Raw genomic sequence first — 20,711 nt, 5'->3', positions numbered from 1 at the left:
AAAGGGAGAGAGAGAGACAGAGAGAGACAGAGAGACAGACAGAAAGAGAAGAGAGGAGAGAGCAGAGAGGAGAAGAGATCCGGTTTATATTCTGTCCTTGTTCCCACTGAGTATCAAATGATGATCTATTTGCCTCAATTTTCCTGTTTTAGATATTGATCTTAATTTCTGGATTCTTTTTCAGGAACAAAGATCATTAATGCCATTGTTATTTCTAACCAACAGTTCAAGTCTTCTTTTTTTTCTTGGCAAACTTCCTTACCACCTCAAAACCAACACTAAAGCTAACCTTAAAGGAATAATTTAAGTTTCTGGATCATTGCTGGACTAAATATTATTTTTAGGGCATGTTAGTCAGCTCCTGCATTCTTTCCTTCCATATATGCACTCACCCAACCATTCATTCATCCATCCCAAAAATATATATTTATTATAAGTCTGCTATATACTGGGCATATTGCATGCTGGGTGCTTGGGGAAGAAAAAATAAAGGTCAATAGCAATCCAGGGCCTGCCCTTTGAACTTACACATATGGGTCATTATTACTAGGCAAAGGTATTTTGAAGCCTATGTTGCCAGGCAAGTTACTTATAGCAACCCCTTGTGCAGAATTTGGAAAAGAACCCTTTTATGGCAATACATAGGAAGAGTAGATCCTACTCCTTCCTTTCAGGGCTTTAATACATAGCAATGATTTGTCCAGGGAGTTCTAGTGTTGAAATGTAGAATACGTTATGATCCCAGCCTTTGAAATAAGAATTTTGCCAATTCAGTTAGAAATGATGTCTACGCTACTCTAGCAGTGTGAAGGTGGATCTGATGGCCATTAAATAAAATCATTATATCTTGGGACTATATCATTGTTGTCTGGTGCTGCATAGATGGCAGCTTATATCCCAATCAAACCAAAATTGTTCCCTCAGGGATATGTGATAAGGATAGACATTTTGGCAACCAATATGGAAAGTTTCAAACACAATAAAAATTCTAAATGCTCTAGTAATTAGCCTTTCTCTTTACTAAAAATACTATGGATGGCGTCTGCAATCATACTAAAATTTTAAAACAATCATGTCCTCTCTGGAAGGCAATTGCTTTAAATTGGATAGATTTCACTCATTTTCCAGTGAAAGAATTTGAAAATTCTGTCTGTGGAAAGCAAAATACTGGATGGCAGAGTTGGATGTGTCTTTCACTTTAAAATGCAGACTCTCTCTGTGGTGAATGTATTTGTTGTGGTAAAGTATTTGAAAGGAAATCCTCAGAATAATTTGGGGTAAGGAAAAAAACTATGTTAAAATAAGCCAACCCATCAGTTTTGAACTTTGAAAATTGCTTTATTTTGAATCAGAAAGAATTAATAATCATTCATAGCACAAAAATATATGTTTGAATTATAACGTATAATCATCATCTAAAACAAATTAAACCTCCAAATTTTAAAGGACTCTATAGTATAATGCTGTGATCTCAGTGATTTTCCTAAATAAGTTAATGTTGTTTAGAGTTAATATTGACGCTCTTACGTAGCTACCTCATGATTTGTTCTGTGTCTTGGCAAATACCTCTCTAGATTAAGTGATTCCTGTACATGTTGGAAATTTCTTTACAGGTTAACTTTCCCATCATTTTAAATTGCGCGTCCTGTATTGTTTCAGCCTAGAAGGGTCCTACTAGTCTGATAAGGAGCTCTCTTTCCTGAGGTCTGTATTTTGTGTAGGGCTCATCTAGGAGAGGGAAAAGCCAGAATGCCAAATTGCAAAGAGTATTCTTTACTGTGGGGCTCCATCCAAAAAGGGTTTGTAACACAGTGTACAGTCTTGTAGCCCAGCTGTGTGGAGCATTGATTGCTTCTGCCTAGAGCAGGGATACTGTCAAGTTGCTCTGTGAGTTGAGTCATCTATTGACAAAGAGCTACCAGCCCGCAGATAATGCTGTGCGGAGCTGCTCTCGCTGCTCCCACGATGCACTGCTTATAGCAGCTGTCAAAGATACTGAGGGATCCACGGGAGGAAAAAAAAAAAAAAAAAAAAGACTTTTACAACTGCTGGAAGAAAGGGGTGTGAGGGAGGAGACATTCCTGTGCAGAGCTGACCAAAGGAAAGAGTAGGCATCAGTGCAGTATGAATGCATACCTCACCAAGCAACACAGCTGCAGCCGGGGGTCCGATGGGATGGATGCCGGCAGGAGCGCCCCCACACTCATCAGGGATGCCCACTGCGCCTGTGGCTGGCAGAGGAGCCCCCAGGGGCTTGGGTACAATTCTCAGACCATGCCCTCTTCAGGACCTGGGGGCCCAGCTTCAAACAGGACCAAGCTGGTCACTTTGTGGGACAGTGTGCGGAAAAGCCCCCACAAGACGAGCACCAAGGGCAAAGGGACTTGTGGGGAGCGTTGCGCCTGCGCACACGGTTGGTTCAGCCCAACACAGGTGAGCCTTTTCCTTATGACTTTCCCTTCAATATCGGGGGAAACTGAGAGCAAGCCGTGTAAGGGTAGCATGGTTTGGAAACTTTGCTGGGTCCTCCTTGCTGGTTGGGGGCGCCTGTTTGGGAAACGGTAGGCCTGGAGAACCTGTCATTTTCACAGGTGTTTGGAGCTCACACCTCTGGGTGGTCTGTGAAAGTCCGAAGATGCTGTGCTCAGTTTCTTGCAGTGACTTTTCCCCAAGTTCAACTTCTCTAGTCCTCAGATGCTTTTACTATGCTGTAACGTAGGCTTTTAGCAGCCCTTCAACTTCGAATCATTAACTTTTTTTGTCCTGCCTTGCCTCATTTTATTTCTTTGAGGGAGAGAAAAAATGAACTTTAATCAGATACTTTCCAACTCTTTAATCATAAAAGGGCATTTATTTCTCCATATGGAAAGTAGGGATTTGGTGTGTGCTATTCTAATTTTACTCTTATAATACTGTATACCTTTTCAGTAATAGGGAAGAAATTTTGTTTGTACTAAATAATTCATTTTATAAACAAAAGGAATAATTGGGAGCAAACTAGAGGATGATTACACTTAGAATAAAATAATGAAACATTTTATTTATTCATAGAGAAGCAATAAAGTTATTTATATTAAAAACTATAACTCTCTTTCTTCCATAATGTATTTCTGAAGCAGATGTGCAGATTCCCTTAATTTAATTCCTAGCTTATTCTTGCCCCAAACTACTGGCATTTTATCAGAAATGAAATTGGCTCATTTTTTTTCCTGCCCTCATCCAGAAGAGGGAAGACAACTTCCTGTAAACACTGTAAAATTTAAATAAAGTGCACCTGTAATCACTGTCATAAATGTAGAACAGTAATAGTTCTTAAATATCCATTGAAAAAGAAAAGCTGTATGCAGAAAAAAGAAAAATTCCTTCCTGATTTGAATGCAATCTTAGCAGAAGTGAGAAATGGCTATTGATCAGGAGTGAAACATTATGATCTGAGAGAGAGGTGTAGAGAACATTTTAGTTTTAAAATTAGTTTTTTAAAAAGAACTTCCAAGAATATCATATATCACTAAACCTTAATGATACAGTTGCATATACGTGATGAATTAATATCATGCATCTCAGTATCTTGATTTAAATAAAGAATATATTGTCATTTTAGTATTAAACTGGTTCAGCTTGAAAATGAGCCTGCTATTTGGAACCTTGGTTATTTTTTAAAGTTAATGTGAATTCTAAACTGAAAAAACAGTCATGACAATTTTGAAGTCTTTATATATTCTTTTACAAACTCATGCATTTAAATGTCTTTAAAGTATTTCTCTGTGTCGATTATGTTAGATTCTCAAGGCTCTCATAGGCAAAGAAGACAAACACACATCTAGCTCATAGTTTTTGCAGAGTAGAATAAACCAACTTGCTTTACAGTAGGTAAGCAAACTTGTTTTATTTTCACAATTCTTTTTATCCAAGATGTAAAAAGATTTGCCATTTCACAAATGATAATTTTTCAAACCAAAATCTCTAATTGTACATTATAATAACCATGCTCTCAAAATCTTTGTACATTTTTCATCAGTCAAGAGAAACTTTCCCTTTCCTTGGTTTTTAACAAAGTCAGCCTCCTACTTGTCTTAAATTTATAGCCATTTAATGCTTTAAAGGATTGAAATAGACTCTCTGTACTGATAATTAAAGATCCAGTGACATATTAGAAGGCAATAAATTGAGACAGCCCCCATCTCCCATTCTTTTTCATACACATTTTATATATTTTCTCTCTTATTCATATGTACTTTATTGTTGGCTAGGAAGAACAATGATCCCCAAATATTGGCATTACAATACCATATCTTTTACTGTCTTTAGTGTTGTGACACCTGACCCTTCCAACCTTTTACCGCCTGAATCCTGTGAAAGTGCTATGCATAGATTTTAATATATGTATTTAAATATCTCTATAATACCTAAATACTTGTACATATTAACATAATTTCATATATATATGAGTATATGAATAAATACATGTAGGCATGCATATACATATAAAAATTAAAGTTCTATATTATTCTTTTCTCATCCAGAAAGTACTATCTTGTTCTTCCAAATGATGTTTTATTTTCTCCATAGAAAATATATTTCCTTTACTTCTTATAAGTGTTCTAAAATGCTTATGTATGTGTGTATATCTATGTGAATACATGTATATATATATATGTGTGTGTGTGTGTTCATTTATATATGCATCTATAGAATAAGCCTAATATTTAAAATACACAGGTATTTTAGGTATATAGGTACTATACACCCATATATACTATCACAAAAATAAGACTCTGTGTGTCTAGATGTATGTATATGTGTCAATTAAAAGCTAAGTCTGTTTTGAGAATTTTGTGATACTATTCTTACATCTTAAATTAACTAGAGGTACCCTGTGAAATATTGTGAAATGAAGTATGGAGGTTAATGATACTAAATACTAAACTTTAGAATTTTTGATAAAGTGGAAAGGAGGAGAGTGCATGCTGTAGAATAGCTTAGGGACCCACATGTGGTACAGAACATGCCTGAGGGCTATTAAGTGTCTGGGATCTGGGATCATGCCCTCAGAGATATTTGCTGTATTACGTGGAAATCAGCAGTGTGATTTCCGGCTGCTGTAATAGAGGGCCATGGTAATGACTTGAGTTCCTCCCAAGGCTCTTTGCCAAACTCCTGTTATTTGGGGTGCTGTGTGCTAACAGGACACTGTCATTATGTTGTTCCTCAGCAAGACTAAAAAACAGCTTCTGTCCTTTCTCAAATAAGTTTTCATTCTGTTTGGATCTGTAGAATTAATATAACCATAATAATAGGTAAGAAAATGGAAAATTATAGTGTCCAGAAGTGAGTTCTAGAATGCACATCTGGGATAATAGTGTTGGCCTTGGGTGGATGGGTGGGTGGGGGAAGAATATCCATCATTGCTTATGTGGCATTTCTCCCCAGCGTAGACTGATCTGGGGAGGCAGCACAGAACAGTAGAGATTCAAAGACCAGAGTTCTATGCATTTGTACTTTATTCATTCATTCTTCATTTGTTCATTCAGCTGTGCTTACCAAGTGGTGCTCTGTGAGGCCTGTGGATATAATAGTAAACAAAGGAAACACTATCTCTACCTTGTGGAACTTATGGCCTGCGATGGTATATAATATTTAGTAAATAATGTATCATTATATATACAGAATTATATCATCATAAATCACAAACTGGAAGTGAAACAAGTTTCATGGAGTTCTGCAAAGTCCATAGTAGATAGATATTCAAGATACAGAGGAACCATGGGGGAGTAAAAAAGCAGGATTTTTTTATGTATTTATTTCTTTAATTTTATTTTTATTAAAAGATACTGCATCTCTTTAAGCCTAGATTTTCTGTTTTATAAAATGATCATAAAAATAGTACCTAACTCAGGATTATAGCGAGGGTTGATTAACATAATAAGTTTAAGGCACTGTTCCTTAATTCATCATATCTGACTGGTTAGGAAGAGAAAAATAAGCGAATTGATGAAGACCTCGAGGTAGTGATCCTTGGGCTGAATTGAATTGAACCTTGAAGTAACATGCTTCTGTTTATCAAGTGAGCAAAGAGAGATAAGCTTTGGAGGTAAAATAACAAAAATAGAAATACCTATAAAACTTTGGCTGCTGTGTGGAACTGCTCGGAGTTCTGTTTGCCTGGAACATTGGGCACTAGAAAATAGGTTCATCGAGAGCTGGGGCTGAAGACATGGGGAGGGCTTGGTCACAAAGAGTCTTATGGGCTTTGATGAGGACTCAACTAAGCTGGCAGCATGGAGTCAGTCACTGAAGAATTCCCACCTGCTCTGCCACTGTCCATATGTTTGGCTTTGTGGTCAGTGAATCATTCTGGGCCTCAGTTTCTCTGTTTCTAAGAAAACGGATTCCCTAAATGAACTCCCATATTTCTTCCAATACTAATATTCTGTGACTCTGTCAACTGACATTCATTAGTTAATGGGAAGCCTTTGGAAAAGATTTATACTTCAAAAGCCAGACAATCTAAATCTGAACTTACTAGTTCTGTGTGACTTCACTTCCTTAACCTCTGTAAGATTCATTTGTCTTCTCTGTAAAATTTAGGATGATAAAATTATATTATGTGAAAATGTAATAAGAATTGAAAGTACTGTATATAAAAGAGCCCAGCATGGTGCTTCATACATAAGAATTATTCAATAAGTGGTATTTTTTATTACTAATGATACCCAAATTATGCTTTTTTAACCTAGAGAACTGAGCATCCAACAAATTAATTATCAGAATTGTGGTCCTTTATTAGGATTTCTGCTTTATTCACTGAATTTTTTGATGTCTTACTTATTAATGATGAAGGAGTTAGGTTAGGCAACTGTCCAGAAACATTTGGCACAGCACCACATGATGACGAGATGACATTTTGCCCTTCAGGGTTCTCAGAGATTTACAACAATGCATAGACACACACACACACACACACACACACACACTATAGTTGTGTGTGTGTCTATATATACACATATATAAAAATGCATATATATACATATATAAAATACATATATATGTGTATATATATATATATATAGAGAGAGAGAGAGAGAGTGAGAGAGAGAGAGAGAGAATAGAATTGTATTGATGAAGTAGCATTCTCATTTACTTATATTCAAAGGTAGGTGATACTAGATTTTCTCAGCAATATCCTGCTAGAACAACAGCATTTGAAGCATTTAGCCAAATTTTGTAAATCTTCCCTAAGGGTCTCTTTGCAGCTCCTCCAGAAACAGCAGTTTGCAGCAATTTGAGTGCAGAGAACCTTTTTGTCCAAGTACTGTTGCCCCAGGCTGAAGTCTCAGGCTTAGATTATGCCCAGCCAGAAAGATCTACAGCTGGTTTTAACTCTGCAACTGCTTCTACTGACTCTTTCCAGAAAGAGAGCCCCTTACCAAGGAAAAATAAGACTTTTTAGTCTCTAGGAAACACCAGCTGCCCCCAGGCAAAGGAAACAGAAGAGAGTAAAAGATAACACCAAAGGGGAATTGAAGTTCTAGGCATAGCTTGAGCAGATCTGAAGCTACCTGGTCAACATTTCAATCACCCCTTCTTCTAGATGCTGACATGAAGCAAGCATTTTCTCTAGACGTGGACAAGTAGAGACATAGTACTGAAGGTGGGAAAAGAAAGACTAAAGGTGATAAGATTTATTGAATACTCACCACACCCACAATGTGTGTAGCATTATGCTAGGGCTATATGTTAGTCATTTTTTAAAATTCTCCCAACAACATTAAAAGAGTAGTATTAAAATCCCCATTTTATAGATATGAAAATTAAAGCTGAGTCACTTTCTCATGATAGCTTATCTACTAAGGGTAGAATTTGTTTCAAATGTAGGTCTACAGGACCACTTAATTTCCACCAAATCTTACATAAAGACCTGTTTGAGGAACAGTGGGAAGTAGAACACCCCCGGAGACCTTTTTAACTTTCTAATTTAACAGGAAACTTCCTTAAGGAATTGAAGTGTTTTACATGGTTGGAAGAACTGTCACCCCTTAGCAGAATCCTGAAGCAGAATTTCCCCATCCTGCTTCCTTTTCTGATCTTGGGAACCCTGAGTTGGTTGAACCTCTACTACCCTCTCCCCTCTCTGAATAAGGTTAATAATTGTGCTGATCTGAAGGAGTTGGAGTTGATTCTCATAGCACTGATACTTGCTTTTAGAAATACCTTGTAATCTATGGTTATTTGTAAATTAGATTCAGTCTTGCAACATTTGTAGTGAAGAATTGAGATCCATGTATTTTAAACTTAATATATACATAACAAAAGTGCATATGTAAATTGTCTGTCTTACATCCAAAAGCATTATCACACAGCACTGAATATTGTAAATCTCATGTTACCTGTTTGTGTATTTATCATGCCAAGAATCAAATATCTTTCTTTAATACTATCATCTCCATTGTTCATCCTCTTCCTTTTTATGATATTGTTTGATCTGTTACAAACATAGCCTGATTTTATTCTCTTCCATTCTCTAGTCTACTTTGTTCCATTGTTTTACTTTCCTAAAGGCATATATATATATATATATATATATATATATATATATATTACAATAGTGTCAGAGGCAGATGGGAATTTAGAAGTCATCTAGTACATTTTCCAAAGGAGAACATGAAGCCTAGAAATGGTAAAAGATTTATTTGTTCAGGATCATTCAATTTGTGGTATAATTGGTCCCTGTCTTTGAACTCAGAACTGAATTACCTTTATACTGTGTCAAGCTGCCCTCCCTCTCTAAGCCCTGCACTCCTCCTTAAGTTAGTTACTGGCAGAAAATTATTAAGCATGCAATTTGTTGGTAATGTAGTGTTGGGCATTATATAAAATATATACTTACTTCTACTACCCCATAATTCAGACCAGAAATTCCCAAAGGAGATAGAGGGAAGAGCCACTGGAAATAATTTTAGAATTGTATGGAGATACTTTATGTATTAATAATGTTTTGGAGGTGATACTGGCATCTAAGGAAAGGAGCCAGGGATGCTAGATGCACTGTAACATGCAAAGTTCTGCACAACGAAGAATCGTCCCATGTCCTACACAGTGTTTAGCATGCTACTGTAAGTTCATGGAGCTTTTTTTTTAAGTTTATGATTTTCTGAGCCTAAAGTCAAATTCAGTTTTACAAATAGATGTAATGTATTTTCTACAAGGATTTAATAATCCTAAATCTTCTAGTAATGTAACTTCTATGCAAATCAAGGAATCATTGTATTTTGTTCTGTTAGGAATTTAAAGGAATTGATGCCCATTTTGGAAAATCCCATCCTCACACTGCTGCTGTTTCTGTATCGGTGTCACCAATACATCTCCCTGGTATCAGTCTTCATTTGTAAACATCATCTGCAAATATGTAATTGAAGAGATTTGAGGTTTCTTTTAATAGGCATAGAACGAAAGATTTTAAATTGTTAGAAATAGGGCAGCCTGGGTGGCTCTGAGGTTTAGCGCCACCTTCAGCCCAGGGCGTGATCCTGGAGACCCGGGATGGAGTCCCATTTCATGCTCCCTGCATGGAGCCTGCTTCTCCCTCTGCCTGCATCTCTGCCTCTCTCTCTCTCTCTCTCTCTCTCTCTCTCTCATGAATAAATAAATAAAAACTTTTAAAAATATAAAATAAAATTGTTAGAAATACATAAAATACAAAGATCTCACACTAAGTTTCATTAATAGGGTTGTTTTAAAAATATTTAATTTCATTGACATGCCATATATTAATTTTAAAACATTTTATCATATAGCAAGAAATATGCTTTGTGAAAAGTAACAGAAATTATTTTTTATTTTTTATTTTTCTGTTTTTCTCAGTACTATTCTGATATTATCCCAAACGTCAGCTACACTCAACTTCCCTATAAGCTTTTAGGTTCTGGGTTGTTGTGTTGCTTTTGTTGTTGTTTTTATTTAATCCATTCCCCATTTTTTAATCAAAGGATAGAGTTCCAAGGTCTTTTGAAGTACTAGAAATCAAGTGCATACCTTCACATTGGGGAGAATTCCAAACAAGGATAAAGAGATAGGGATAAGGAGATGATAGAGAGAGAAACTTACTCAATGGCCTATCCCATAGAGAACAGGGAGTTACTTTAACACCAAAATTATAAATAAGGGCCAGTTCATTTCTAAAAATATGACTTTTTAAAACTTTCTGCACTTTAATTATTGGTACTCTTCTTAGATTATCTATATTTGAAATGAGGTTATTTCTTTTGATCTCTTATTATATGCAAATTATCTGTTATTATTTCTTCCAACACTAATTTTTAATCTAGGATCCATCATATATGTGTTTTTTTCTTTCACTTTTCCTGTACTTCCTGTAAGAAATGGTATCTGGTCTCTTTATTCCATTTAAATCTATATTAATTACATGTAAGCATTTCACTGCTTCATTGCACTGTTCAGTTTAGTTGGGCTCACAGATTGACAAATTGAAAACACCTAATATAAAATACTTTTTTGTATGTCTTCTTTTACCTTACTTGTATTATCTATGAATTCCATTTTAGATGGAGAAAGGAGGGTCTTACAAAACAATTATTATAAAGTAGAAAGATGGAGTTTAATAGAATTGAGAATCTGGCCTGTCCCTTTTTAGAAAAAAATTGCCAACCTCTGCATTAGACCATCAGTCTGCCATTTCCTTCTGTTGGAATGTCCCATTCTGCCTAACAGAGTCTATCTATTTCTTAAAGACCTTTTCAAGCACATCCTCCTCATTAATCCTATCCAGACCATCAAAACTCACAAAACCTCTACTCAACATGGTGTCCTGAACAATTAACATATTACCTTGCATTGTGGTTAGTTTCCTTCTCAGGGTGCTGATGAGAGTGAGAGATTTCTTATATGCCCAAACTTAGGGTCTAAGTCACAGTGCTAGTTTTCTGATTACCTTTATGAAAATACTTGTATTATCATTACTGTTATATATTTGGATCCAGACTTTCCAATTGTATTCCTGGCTATGGAGAGGAGAGACTATATCACCCACATTTTTATGTCTAGGTGGTTACTGGACACAATTTACCTACACATTGTATCGGAGCTATATGTACTTATCTATATGCTCCACTAAGCTGAATGCCAGTAGAGCACAACCAATTTCCCATATATCCCCAGTACCCAACATGTAGCAATAGTTCTTGGTTCTGAATGAATATTAGTACAAGGCCTTGTGTATAAAGTACTTAATTAGTTTTAAATTTGTTTTACAGTTATTATTATTACTAATTATGAAAGTGCCTTAAGAACTTTTACCCTTAAAGTAGTTCTATTTACTGATTGTACTAAAAAGTTAACATGTGCTTATCGTTTTATTTTTGTTTGACTTAGATTCTTACTCTATTGTGGTGCTTTAAAATATTAGAATCACTGACAGAAATTAGGTTCTGCATTCAAGTGGGTCATGGTGTTCAATGATGAAAGATAGAATACTGTACTTTGAGAGTACATCCAGGAAAAAAAAAATTGATTTTGCACAGTTTCTTTGTCCACTTCAGGAGCCACTTGTTCTCTAAAAGGTTGAAATAATGTCATGAAATATTATTTTATAATTAGTTTCTGTACAATCTATTGTAGACTGCCTGACCTTTTTTCTCCATCATTTTCATCATTATATTTATAAGTGCTCAGAGTACAGTAGTTGGCACTACCACATTAAAAATCCATAATTGAAAAAATATCCATAATTGAAGACCTTTGTACTTTATTTTGATAGGATGTACTATTTAGCTAGTGATCAACAGGATTATTATAGTTTTTCAATATTACTGTTTTGTTCAAAAAATTGATTAACTTTAAAACTATGTAAATAATTCCTAGATTTTTATAATATTTTAGAATGATTAGTAGATATATCTGCTTCTGACAGACTGGAAAGACAATTGTATAGAATACTTTTCATTCTATCTTCATACTGTTCATTCATTTTTCTGATCTAATTTATTCTCCATCACACATATTACTGCACTTACCTGCACTGTTTTAAGGTTCTTTTTTTAAGGCTTTAAATTTTTTTAGAACAATTTTAGGTTCACATCATGATTAGAAGGAAGATGAAATATTTTTTATTCTCCATTTTCAGTTTAACTTTTTAATAAAAATTAAAACTAAGTAGATAATTAGTTTAAGGGTGAACATTTATATTACTTAAAAATAATTTTATTATATAGATTTGATGTAAAAATAACACATTTCTGGTAAAAAATATTATAAGCTAAATATATGTTTGCAAAATTTAAAACAGCTGTAGTTCCACCTAGAGGTAACTACAGTTAATTATATGATACCTTCTAGTGTTTTTAATTGTTTCAGTATATGAATCTTGAGGAAAAATATGTAATATTTGTATTAACACATGCTCACCTAAATATATTGTCTGTTTGCGCCTGTGAGAATTTAACAACATAAAACCATATTGCTTTTTAAAACTAACAATATATTATGAACATTTTTTCTAAGTCAGTGAACTATTTTTCTTGCTGACATAATTTTATGACTGCAAAATACTCCTGTTTCTACCAAAATTCAACTTGTTGGAGTTTAGGTTATCTTTTTTTTTTATTATAAGTAATACAAACAATACTGAAGTTAAGCATTGGTGTACATGGACTTTTGGTCACATTTCTCATAAGGATATATTTTCAGGAAAGGAATCCCCAAGACAATTATGTAATTTTTTAAAGGCTCATAGTATTTATCTAGCCATTCAGTCAATTATTATTCAGTAATTAATGATTGAATAGTTCCCATATGCCAAAACATTGTAGATAATCAATGAGGATATAAAGGAGAACAAAAGAAACTGACTTCTGACCCATACAGCTTAGAGTTGATTGCCAAATTGCTTCTAAGACTTTACAAATTTACAGTCCTCCCATTTCAGGAGTGTATGAACATGTCTTTCCTCCTGTACTCTTGATGGTTTTTGCCTTTGTAAAAAAAAGTTCATGAATTCAGTAAGCTAAAAAATTGCATGCCATTGCTATTTCAATTTGTTTTTATTTATTAATGAAGATGAGTTACATTTAATGTGATTGCAGCTAGTTGTGATACTGTTATGGCATCATCTATAATACCTAGCATAATTATAATATCCAATTGGCAATTTAATACATGTTTTTTTTGTTGATTAACTGGATGGCAGGATGGAAAGAAGGAAGGAAGGAAGGAAGGAAGGAAGGAAGGAAGGAAGGAAGGAAGGAAGGAAGGAAGGAGGGAGGGAAGGAAGGAAGGAAAGTATACAAATAGGTGAGTAGTTTCTGCTTAAAAGTCCTGGTGAGAGAAATTTCTGCCTATCCCAAATATAGCAGAGTAGTTCTTTAAACATCTTTGTGAGTGATCTATGCCCGTCTCTCCTGTCACTGTAACTCCATTCCTTAAGTTTGTTCTCTGGAAAGGAAAGAGCTGAATGCTCTTCTTTTCACACTGACATAGGTGAGCAAGATAGAACTGAGTGACAGATGAAAAGGTAATTAGTACAACAGGCAGACGTAGACAGGCTATCTGTGTCGATAGGCAGTTTGCTGAAGAGTACAATGTGGGCACTAACTTGACAGTCAGGGGACCTGAAGCGGAAAAATCATCTAACAGATGAGATGGGAAAGGGAAATATTCTGGAAATATCCTGGCTCTTTTATAGTATGCTTATGTATGGATAAGAGTTTTATGAAATTGGCATGTAGACATATTCAAGGATGATTTGGGGTCCACATGTCTTAAAATGCAGGCAGGTTATCCCTAAACATCAAAACTATATCTGAAAATGGTTATATTAAATGCTATCCCATAAAAACATACTATTACAGTGCTGGTATCAGTATTTAGAATTAAATTTATATATACGATAATTGTATGGACTCCTCTTATCAAGGCTGGGCACTTTGGCTGTCCTAAACAAAATGTGAATCCAATCTATCAATGATGTGAGAGTGACTGTTTTTTTTTACTACAGGAGAGAACACCACAGCAAAGGTCCAAATAGAAAGGTGGCAGTTAAATAGGTTGAAGACTGTAACTAGATTAAGGACAGAAACTGTTTTGAGTTTATTAAAGAGCCCAGCATAGTTGGTAGTTCCTTGTAGACTTATAATTGTTAGTTTTCCAATAATTAAGTCAAAAAGGGTGGATAATCGTTGATATTATGATCCCCAGCCTTTTTCGGGCAGTTCACTCAGAGCCTTCAGCCTGTTTTTTATTTCTTATGCCCTGTTCTGCTCTCAAACATGTTTTACAATTCAGTCAGTTTACCATGCCAGAAAATCAAGAAGTCATCAACACCTCCAACACCTTTCTACTCCCAGGGTCATCACTAATTAATTGATGAAAGTTAATATACAGTTATATCTCAGAGTGTCTCAAATATTTTCCCTTTTTACAATCTCAATCTCAATCTCAATTCTTGAGTATAGATGTGCATTATCATTAACATAAGCTATTTGCAGTAGCCACTGGTCTCCCAGACGCCTTCCATCCTTTCCAAATGTTTTTGTTGCCAAATATATCTTAACACTCAGTTCTATTCATATCATTCACTGATTTAAATGACTTAGCAAATCCAAATCATTTAAAGTAGTGCTTCGCTTTAAGCGTATTCTCACATGGGCAGCCTGGGTGTCTCAGTGGTTTAGCGCCACCTTCAGCCCAGGGGTGTGATCCTGGAGACCTGAAATTGAGTCCCACGGTGGGCTCCTTCCATGGAGCCTGCTTCTCCCACTGCCTGTGTCTCTGCCTCTCTCATGAATAAGTAAATAAAATCTTAAAAAAAAAAAAAAAAAAAAGAGTACTCTGACATCTAGAGAAGGCAAGTATGTCTAGAAATATTAATGGATGGTCTATGTTGGATATTAAATAGTTGTTCATTTTGTATTATAGGATTTTGTAAAGCCCTTGGGGTTTTACATCTCTCCAAGGCAGGTAAAGTATGTGCCACATTGCCTAAATGTATGTAATGAAATATTTACCAGTAGTTCATGAAACATAAGCTTCCAAACACTAGTTTACAAAATAAAACTTGACTTTCCTAGCAGAGTATTCAAGATTGTCTTCATTTTGGCCTCTATCTGCTCTCCAACTCCATCTCCAGCCACTCCTATTTTATATGGTAACAACCAACCACTTGTTACCTGATTCCCTGAAGTCACAATACAGTCTCCCGCCAAATATTTTTTTTCATTCTCCCCCTTCCTTTATTATGACTCTCCCTGTTCCTGTGTTTGATAACATCACATTCATCTTTCAAGGATCATCTCAAATGTTATCTTCTTTAAAACTTACTTTTCTCTACTCTCACAGAATATTGTACATCATCTACTTTTCACTTAGCATTGTGATTGCTTACATGTCTGCTTCATCTACCATATTAGAAGCTCTGAGAGAACACAAACTATGCCTTATTTATTTCTATATCTTTAGTGCAGGAATAGAGCTTGACATATTTTATAGGTAAATGAAAGAATGGTATCTTTAAAAATTGGTAGGGAGGGAATCATGTGCTAGGTGAAGCATGCTAATGAGGTACTTCTTTAGGTAATACTGTGATTGGGTCTCTGGATCCAATATTTTATCTTTTTGAAAGACCAGCTAAGTATCCAGTATCTGACAGGTATTCAGAAGGAACTGGGACCATGAAACTCAGACTGGCTTAAAGGTACATGATATCAAAAAGATTACTTTTACATAAAGTAATTTATTTCAGTGAAAAATATAATTATCAGAAGAATTGAAATACCTATGTATGCAAAATTTGTTTATTCATTCACAAGGATTTATTATCTATTGTATGCCAAATCCTATTCTAGAAATTTGAAAATATAGCAATAAATATAATAGGCAAGATTTAGTTGAGAAACATCTAAATTAACAAACAAATAAATAAGATTACTTCAGATAGTGACATATAACTGAAAAATAAACTAGGGAAGTGTGGTATGGAGGATAGGTTGATGGAGAGAATGCTTCTTTGGATAAGACGCTAAAGTAAGGGAAGGCCTTAATGAAGAGGAGACCATTGAATTGATATTTCAAGGATAAAAGATGAAAAGGAGATAGTCTTATAACAATCTTCAGGTGGTGGTTACAAATAAAAGAAGAGCACGTTCAAGGACTCTAGGGTAGCAAAAAAGTTTGATATGTTTCTGCAACAAAAGGTTAATATGGAAAAGAGAGCATACATGGAAGAAGGGCTGGAATGGAGATTGGAGAGGTCGATAAGTCCAGGTCATGTAGACTTTGGAGACTATGGGAGGGAGTCTGAATTTTATCCAAAATTCAACAAGAAGCCATTGGACAAGACGTGACCTCAATGTACATAGTTAGAATGAGCTGTGGGGAAGTAATAACGGCAAGGGGAACCTATTTAGAATGTCCTGTATCCAATATGTACTTCCAAGAGAGGGATAATGATGGCTGGACCCAGATATCAGCAATGGTGATGGAGATCCATTGTATGGATTGAGGCTATCTTCTGGATATAGAACAATATTAGATAGTGTGAGTTTCTTTGAGGCAAAATAGGATGAAATTAAACAGATAAGGAAAATGAAAGAAGTGAAAGATCATTTCCAGCTATTGGATCTCTCTCTCCTTGGAGTCAAAACATATTCAGAATTTGTTAATTATTTGAACTCAGATGTCACACTCCTTCCCACCTAGTGTGTTCCTAATTGGTAGACAATGCTTACTTCTCTGAGCTCCGTTTTTCTTTGCTTCCCTTCTCAATCCCTAACATATTTTCCAAACTTCAGATTTTTCTTTAGGGAAGATAATATTTTCAGCTATCCTGTTGGCCTGAGTGTTCTTGCATTTCTTTAAGACTATCTCAAATGAGTGAGCTTTGCTCTTATGAAGGCAAGTATAATTTACTTCACTTTTAAGTTGGATATTGAGAGGGTATCCTAATAAAGTCCCTGTAATCCTGAGCATAAAGCAGTGGATCGTGGCCCATCATATATGTGATGTTGACCTTCCCTTTCCTCTTCAGTTCCCACATTGACCCCTTCCTCTACAACTTTCATGAGAAATATTTGTAATATCGTGATTAAATACATTGGATGACTGATAATCTTTATCTCTGAAAGTTACCAGATGAAGAGAGTTTGGAGGGGATGCTAAAGAAATAATCACTTGACTTTATTGAAAATTATAATAATAATTATCATTATAAATATTATTATTTAGAGCATATGGTTCAAACATATGGTTTCTCCTCTCTCTCTCCATCCATTTCTTTTCAATTGAACTGTGAAATCTTGAGTTTATCCCTGGGACACCATTCATTAAGTTCATTAGAAATTACCCCAAATATGAAGGAGAAATGCTGTAGGAAATTGGGTCTATTTACAATGGAATCTAGTCTCAGTTTCTTAAGATTAAGCTTTAAGTAACAAAATAGTATCACAGGCATATGTCCATTGTTCTTTCTGAATTTTTTTAAGAGTTGATACTGGTTATTTTGCTAATTAAATTCCAAGGGGATTTTTGGAAAATAAATAAATGTTTTTCTAAGAGTTATTCTTCCTTTAAACTGCAATTTGATATTAAGACAGTAATGAGTAAGTTGTATTTTTTAGGAATAAACTAGCCACTGGGAAGAGATATTCCCTTGTACATTCCACACCAATTGACTGAATTGATGTCAAAATTGATAAATCATATTTTGTAGAATCTGAAAGTGTCTTCTTATCATGTGTTGCCTGTGGCTAACATGGCAGCAGTTTGGTATAATGTCCATTATCCCATTTCTAAAATTATGGTATTGTCGACTCCACTGTAGCATTGGCCTTGACAGAATGCATAAATAGTCTCCTGAGGAGCTCCTTGTTTCAAGTCAGTATGTAACTGTATATTGCAAGGGTCATGGTTTAATTCCTGCATCAGCAGAAATATTATAGTGCCAGGCTGTTAAGTGATCTATCTCTTTCAGCTTGGACTCATGCTTGAATTTCACAACTCAGAGGAGAGTGAGTGAGTATGCTCCAGTGGAATGATGAAGAACTGGAAATCAGGAAATTTAGCTGGGCTGACTGGACTCTGAATCACCCAAGCCAAATCTCAGAATCTTAGTGCATGTCAAGTGGACGAAGCTAGACTAGATGAAACATTGTTAATATGTTTCACTGTGTCGACCCTGATTGACTCATGATGGCTGAATGGACAGTGATGCTAAGAAAGATGGCAAGGCTACATCTGTACCCCTCAGAGAAGAGCAGAGTGAAAATGAACACAGTTAGCCATGAATAAGGAAAAAAGTGGCAGCGCAGATCTCTAGTTTCTTTTACAGCCCTGGCACTCAATGATCCTGTTTACTTTAATATGAATGGTGTAATTTTGATAAATTATAATGATAGCTATACTTTATGAAGCATTTCTTATATACTATCTTAATTTAATATAACCTTCAAAATAGGATGGGAATGTAAGTCATCTCCCCATTTTATAGATGAACAAATAGACTTTAGAAGGAAAATAAGTTGCCCTAATATGCATCACTAACAAGAACCAGATTTATGTTCGGATCTCAGGTCTGAGCCCAAAGGGGCACTCCTTTCATCATGTTGTACTAATTTATATGTTAGCCTGCATTTGCTGGTGTTGACTTGATTTATGAGAAGCTGATAAGCATTAAGAGATCAGAAACTAAACTTATTTGGGTCACAATAGAGCTCAAAAAGTAATGATTATGGATGAGACTTCTGCAAATGTAATAGGTTTGGGACGAAGTAGCAAAAATACAGCTTTAAAAATAATTTACTTACCGCTCTTTTGGAGATTCTATTTAAATATTCTTTTATTTATTTTATTAAGCCATCATAATTCTGTAATAGGATAAATGTCTCAAAAACTGGAATGGGAAAAGCTTTCTAACCTCTTTTGAAATGTGGAAGGACTATTTATGATTTAAGGAGAACTCCCTCTCCCCATCTTAGGGTCCATTGCTGCAGTTGTTCCATTCAAGGGACAGATCTATCACTTAACTAACACGATGGAGAACTCCCAATAAGTTCTTAATAAATACTTGCTAAAGAAAAGGATATGGTATATAGCATCCTTGAGTTTTATTTCTCATTTCTGTAATAGAGAACAAGGGTTGTTCTTCAAAAAGCTATCTCAATTTACCTTTTTTAATGTATGCATGATAGCTTGAAGATAGAAACCCATACTATTTAGTTAACTCAAAACAGAGTGCCTGTTTAGCAAGATGAACCTGAACCAGAATAAGGAGTGTTCTATAGCTATGATTTCCAATCCTGCTCTGTCCACTAGAACGTCCCTCCTATTGGATTATATCAATCCAATCCAACGTCCCTCAAGTTATATCATGAGATGAATCATATCTAAATTATGTTTCCTGTACCCTTTATGACCTAATCTGTTATATTGATACTGTTACATACACATTCATTTTCCGGTAGTGGTAATGGTAATGCAGGAGGCTTGTATGCTCATATTTTTTTTTCCTGCAGAACATCTAGCTATTGGATGATGGGTGAAATTTGGCTTGTCTTTTTAGACAATGGTTTTTAAAATAGGTGTGATTACTTCTGATGAGTTCTAGATTGTCCACATAATCATGTCTTCATTTCAGCAGCAGCTGAGCTTAGGTCCTCTTACTGGAACCCTCATTACAGATATTCCTCAACTGACAATGGGGCTAAGTTCTGATAAACCCATTGTAAATTGAAAATAACATAATTGGAAATGCATTTAATACACCTAATCTACTGAGCATCGTAGCACAGCCTCGCCTACCTTCAACATGCTCAGAACACTTATGTTAGTTAGATGGCAAAACCATCTAACGCAAAGCCCATTTTATAATAAAGTGTTAAATATCTCATGTAATTTGTTGAGTATTGTACTGAAACTGAAGAACAGAATGGTTGTATGACTAACAGAATGGTTATGTGTTGCTTGCTTACCCTTATGATCCCATGGCTGACTGGGAGCTGCGGTTTGCTGCCCCTGCCCAGCAGCACAAGAGAGGACCATCCTGCATATAGTTAACCTAGGAAAAGATCAAAATTCAAAACTCACAGTGTTTATTGAATATGTAGCACTTTCACACTATTGTAAAGTCAAAAAATCGTAAGTCAAACCATCTGAGTTAGGGACTGTCTATATATATGGCTTTTTTTTTCCTCCCTTGACTTATATGATATTTTACTACTACAATTTCAAGTAAGCTATGTTGGCCTTCTGTCTTCAATTTCTTAGATTCTAAGGAATTTAGAGCTCAATATTGGATCAATGACTAAATATACCCACAAAGATCTTACCTGGACTATTGGAAGTCTTTAAATTGGCTTTTTGCTTCCAGTGCACCACAAAATCTATCCACCTCAAGCTGCCAGGATAGTCCAGCACTCCTTCCTCCAACAAAATGCCTTATCATATCTCTCCTACTTCAAATACTTCAATAGTTCCACACAGCTTATAGGATACAGTCCAAATCTCCTAGGGTGATAGAGAAGCCCCCATCACCCACTCAGTAACCAACTTGAAACCTTAAAACCAGTTTCTCCTCCTCTCTCTGTCCTAAGTGTATTATTATCCTGAAGAAGAAAAAGAAAAAAAAAGTCACATTTTGAATACACTATGCACTTTCTTATTTCTAAACTCTCACTCTCTATCAAATCTGAGGAGCTCAATAAATAGCA

General features: G+C 35.3%; 1 protein-coding gene and 1 long non-coding RNA gene across 31 annotated transcripts in view; one reads left to right on the top strand and one right to left on the bottom strand.

The window, feature by feature from the left end:
- Positions 1 to 20,711, top strand: part of DLG2 (discs large MAGUK scaffold protein 2) — a 1,975,849-nt gene that overhangs the window by 1,199,271 nt on the left and 755,867 nt on the right. For 2 of the 26 annotated variants that reach the window (XM_072794867.1, XM_072794856.1), the window contains exon 1: positions 1,924 to 2,433. The exons of 21 other annotated variants lie outside the window; for them this stretch is intronic. In XM_072794867.1, coding sequence (XP_072650968.1) covers positions 2,125 to 2,433 — 309 coding nt within the window. In that variant the 5' untranslated portion in view covers positions 1,924 to 2,124. Of the gene's footprint in view, positions 1 to 1,923; positions 2,434 to 20,711 lie in introns of those variants that run through there. 3 more of the 26 variants (XM_072794860.1, XM_072794869.1, XM_072794863.1) reach the window with 3 other exon arrangements.
- The window catches only part of LOC140615097 (uncharacterized), a 125,264-nt gene that overhangs the window by 2,812 nt on the left and 101,741 nt on the right, over positions 1 to 20,711 (bottom strand). For 4 of the 5 annotated variants that reach the window (XR_012015771.1, XR_012015773.1, XR_012015774.1 and 1 more), the window contains 2 exons: positions 20,331 to 20,606; positions 19,974 to 20,059 (listed from right to left, as the gene is read on the bottom strand). This is a non-coding gene — a long non-coding RNA (uncharacterized lncRNA). The remainder of the gene's footprint in view (positions 1 to 19,973; positions 20,060 to 20,330; positions 20,607 to 20,711) is intronic. The other variant, XR_012015775.1, reaches the window with a different exon arrangement.

The sequence above is a fragment of the Canis lupus genome, chromosome 23 (assembly GCF_048164855.1).
Source record: "Canis lupus baileyi chromosome 23, mCanLup2.hap1, whole genome shotgun sequence".
Lineage (NCBI taxonomy): Eukaryota > Metazoa > Chordata > Mammalia > Carnivora > Canidae > Canis > Canis lupus.
Note: the sequence above shows the minus strand (reverse complement) of the source record. Positions and strands in the feature narration are given on the sequence as shown.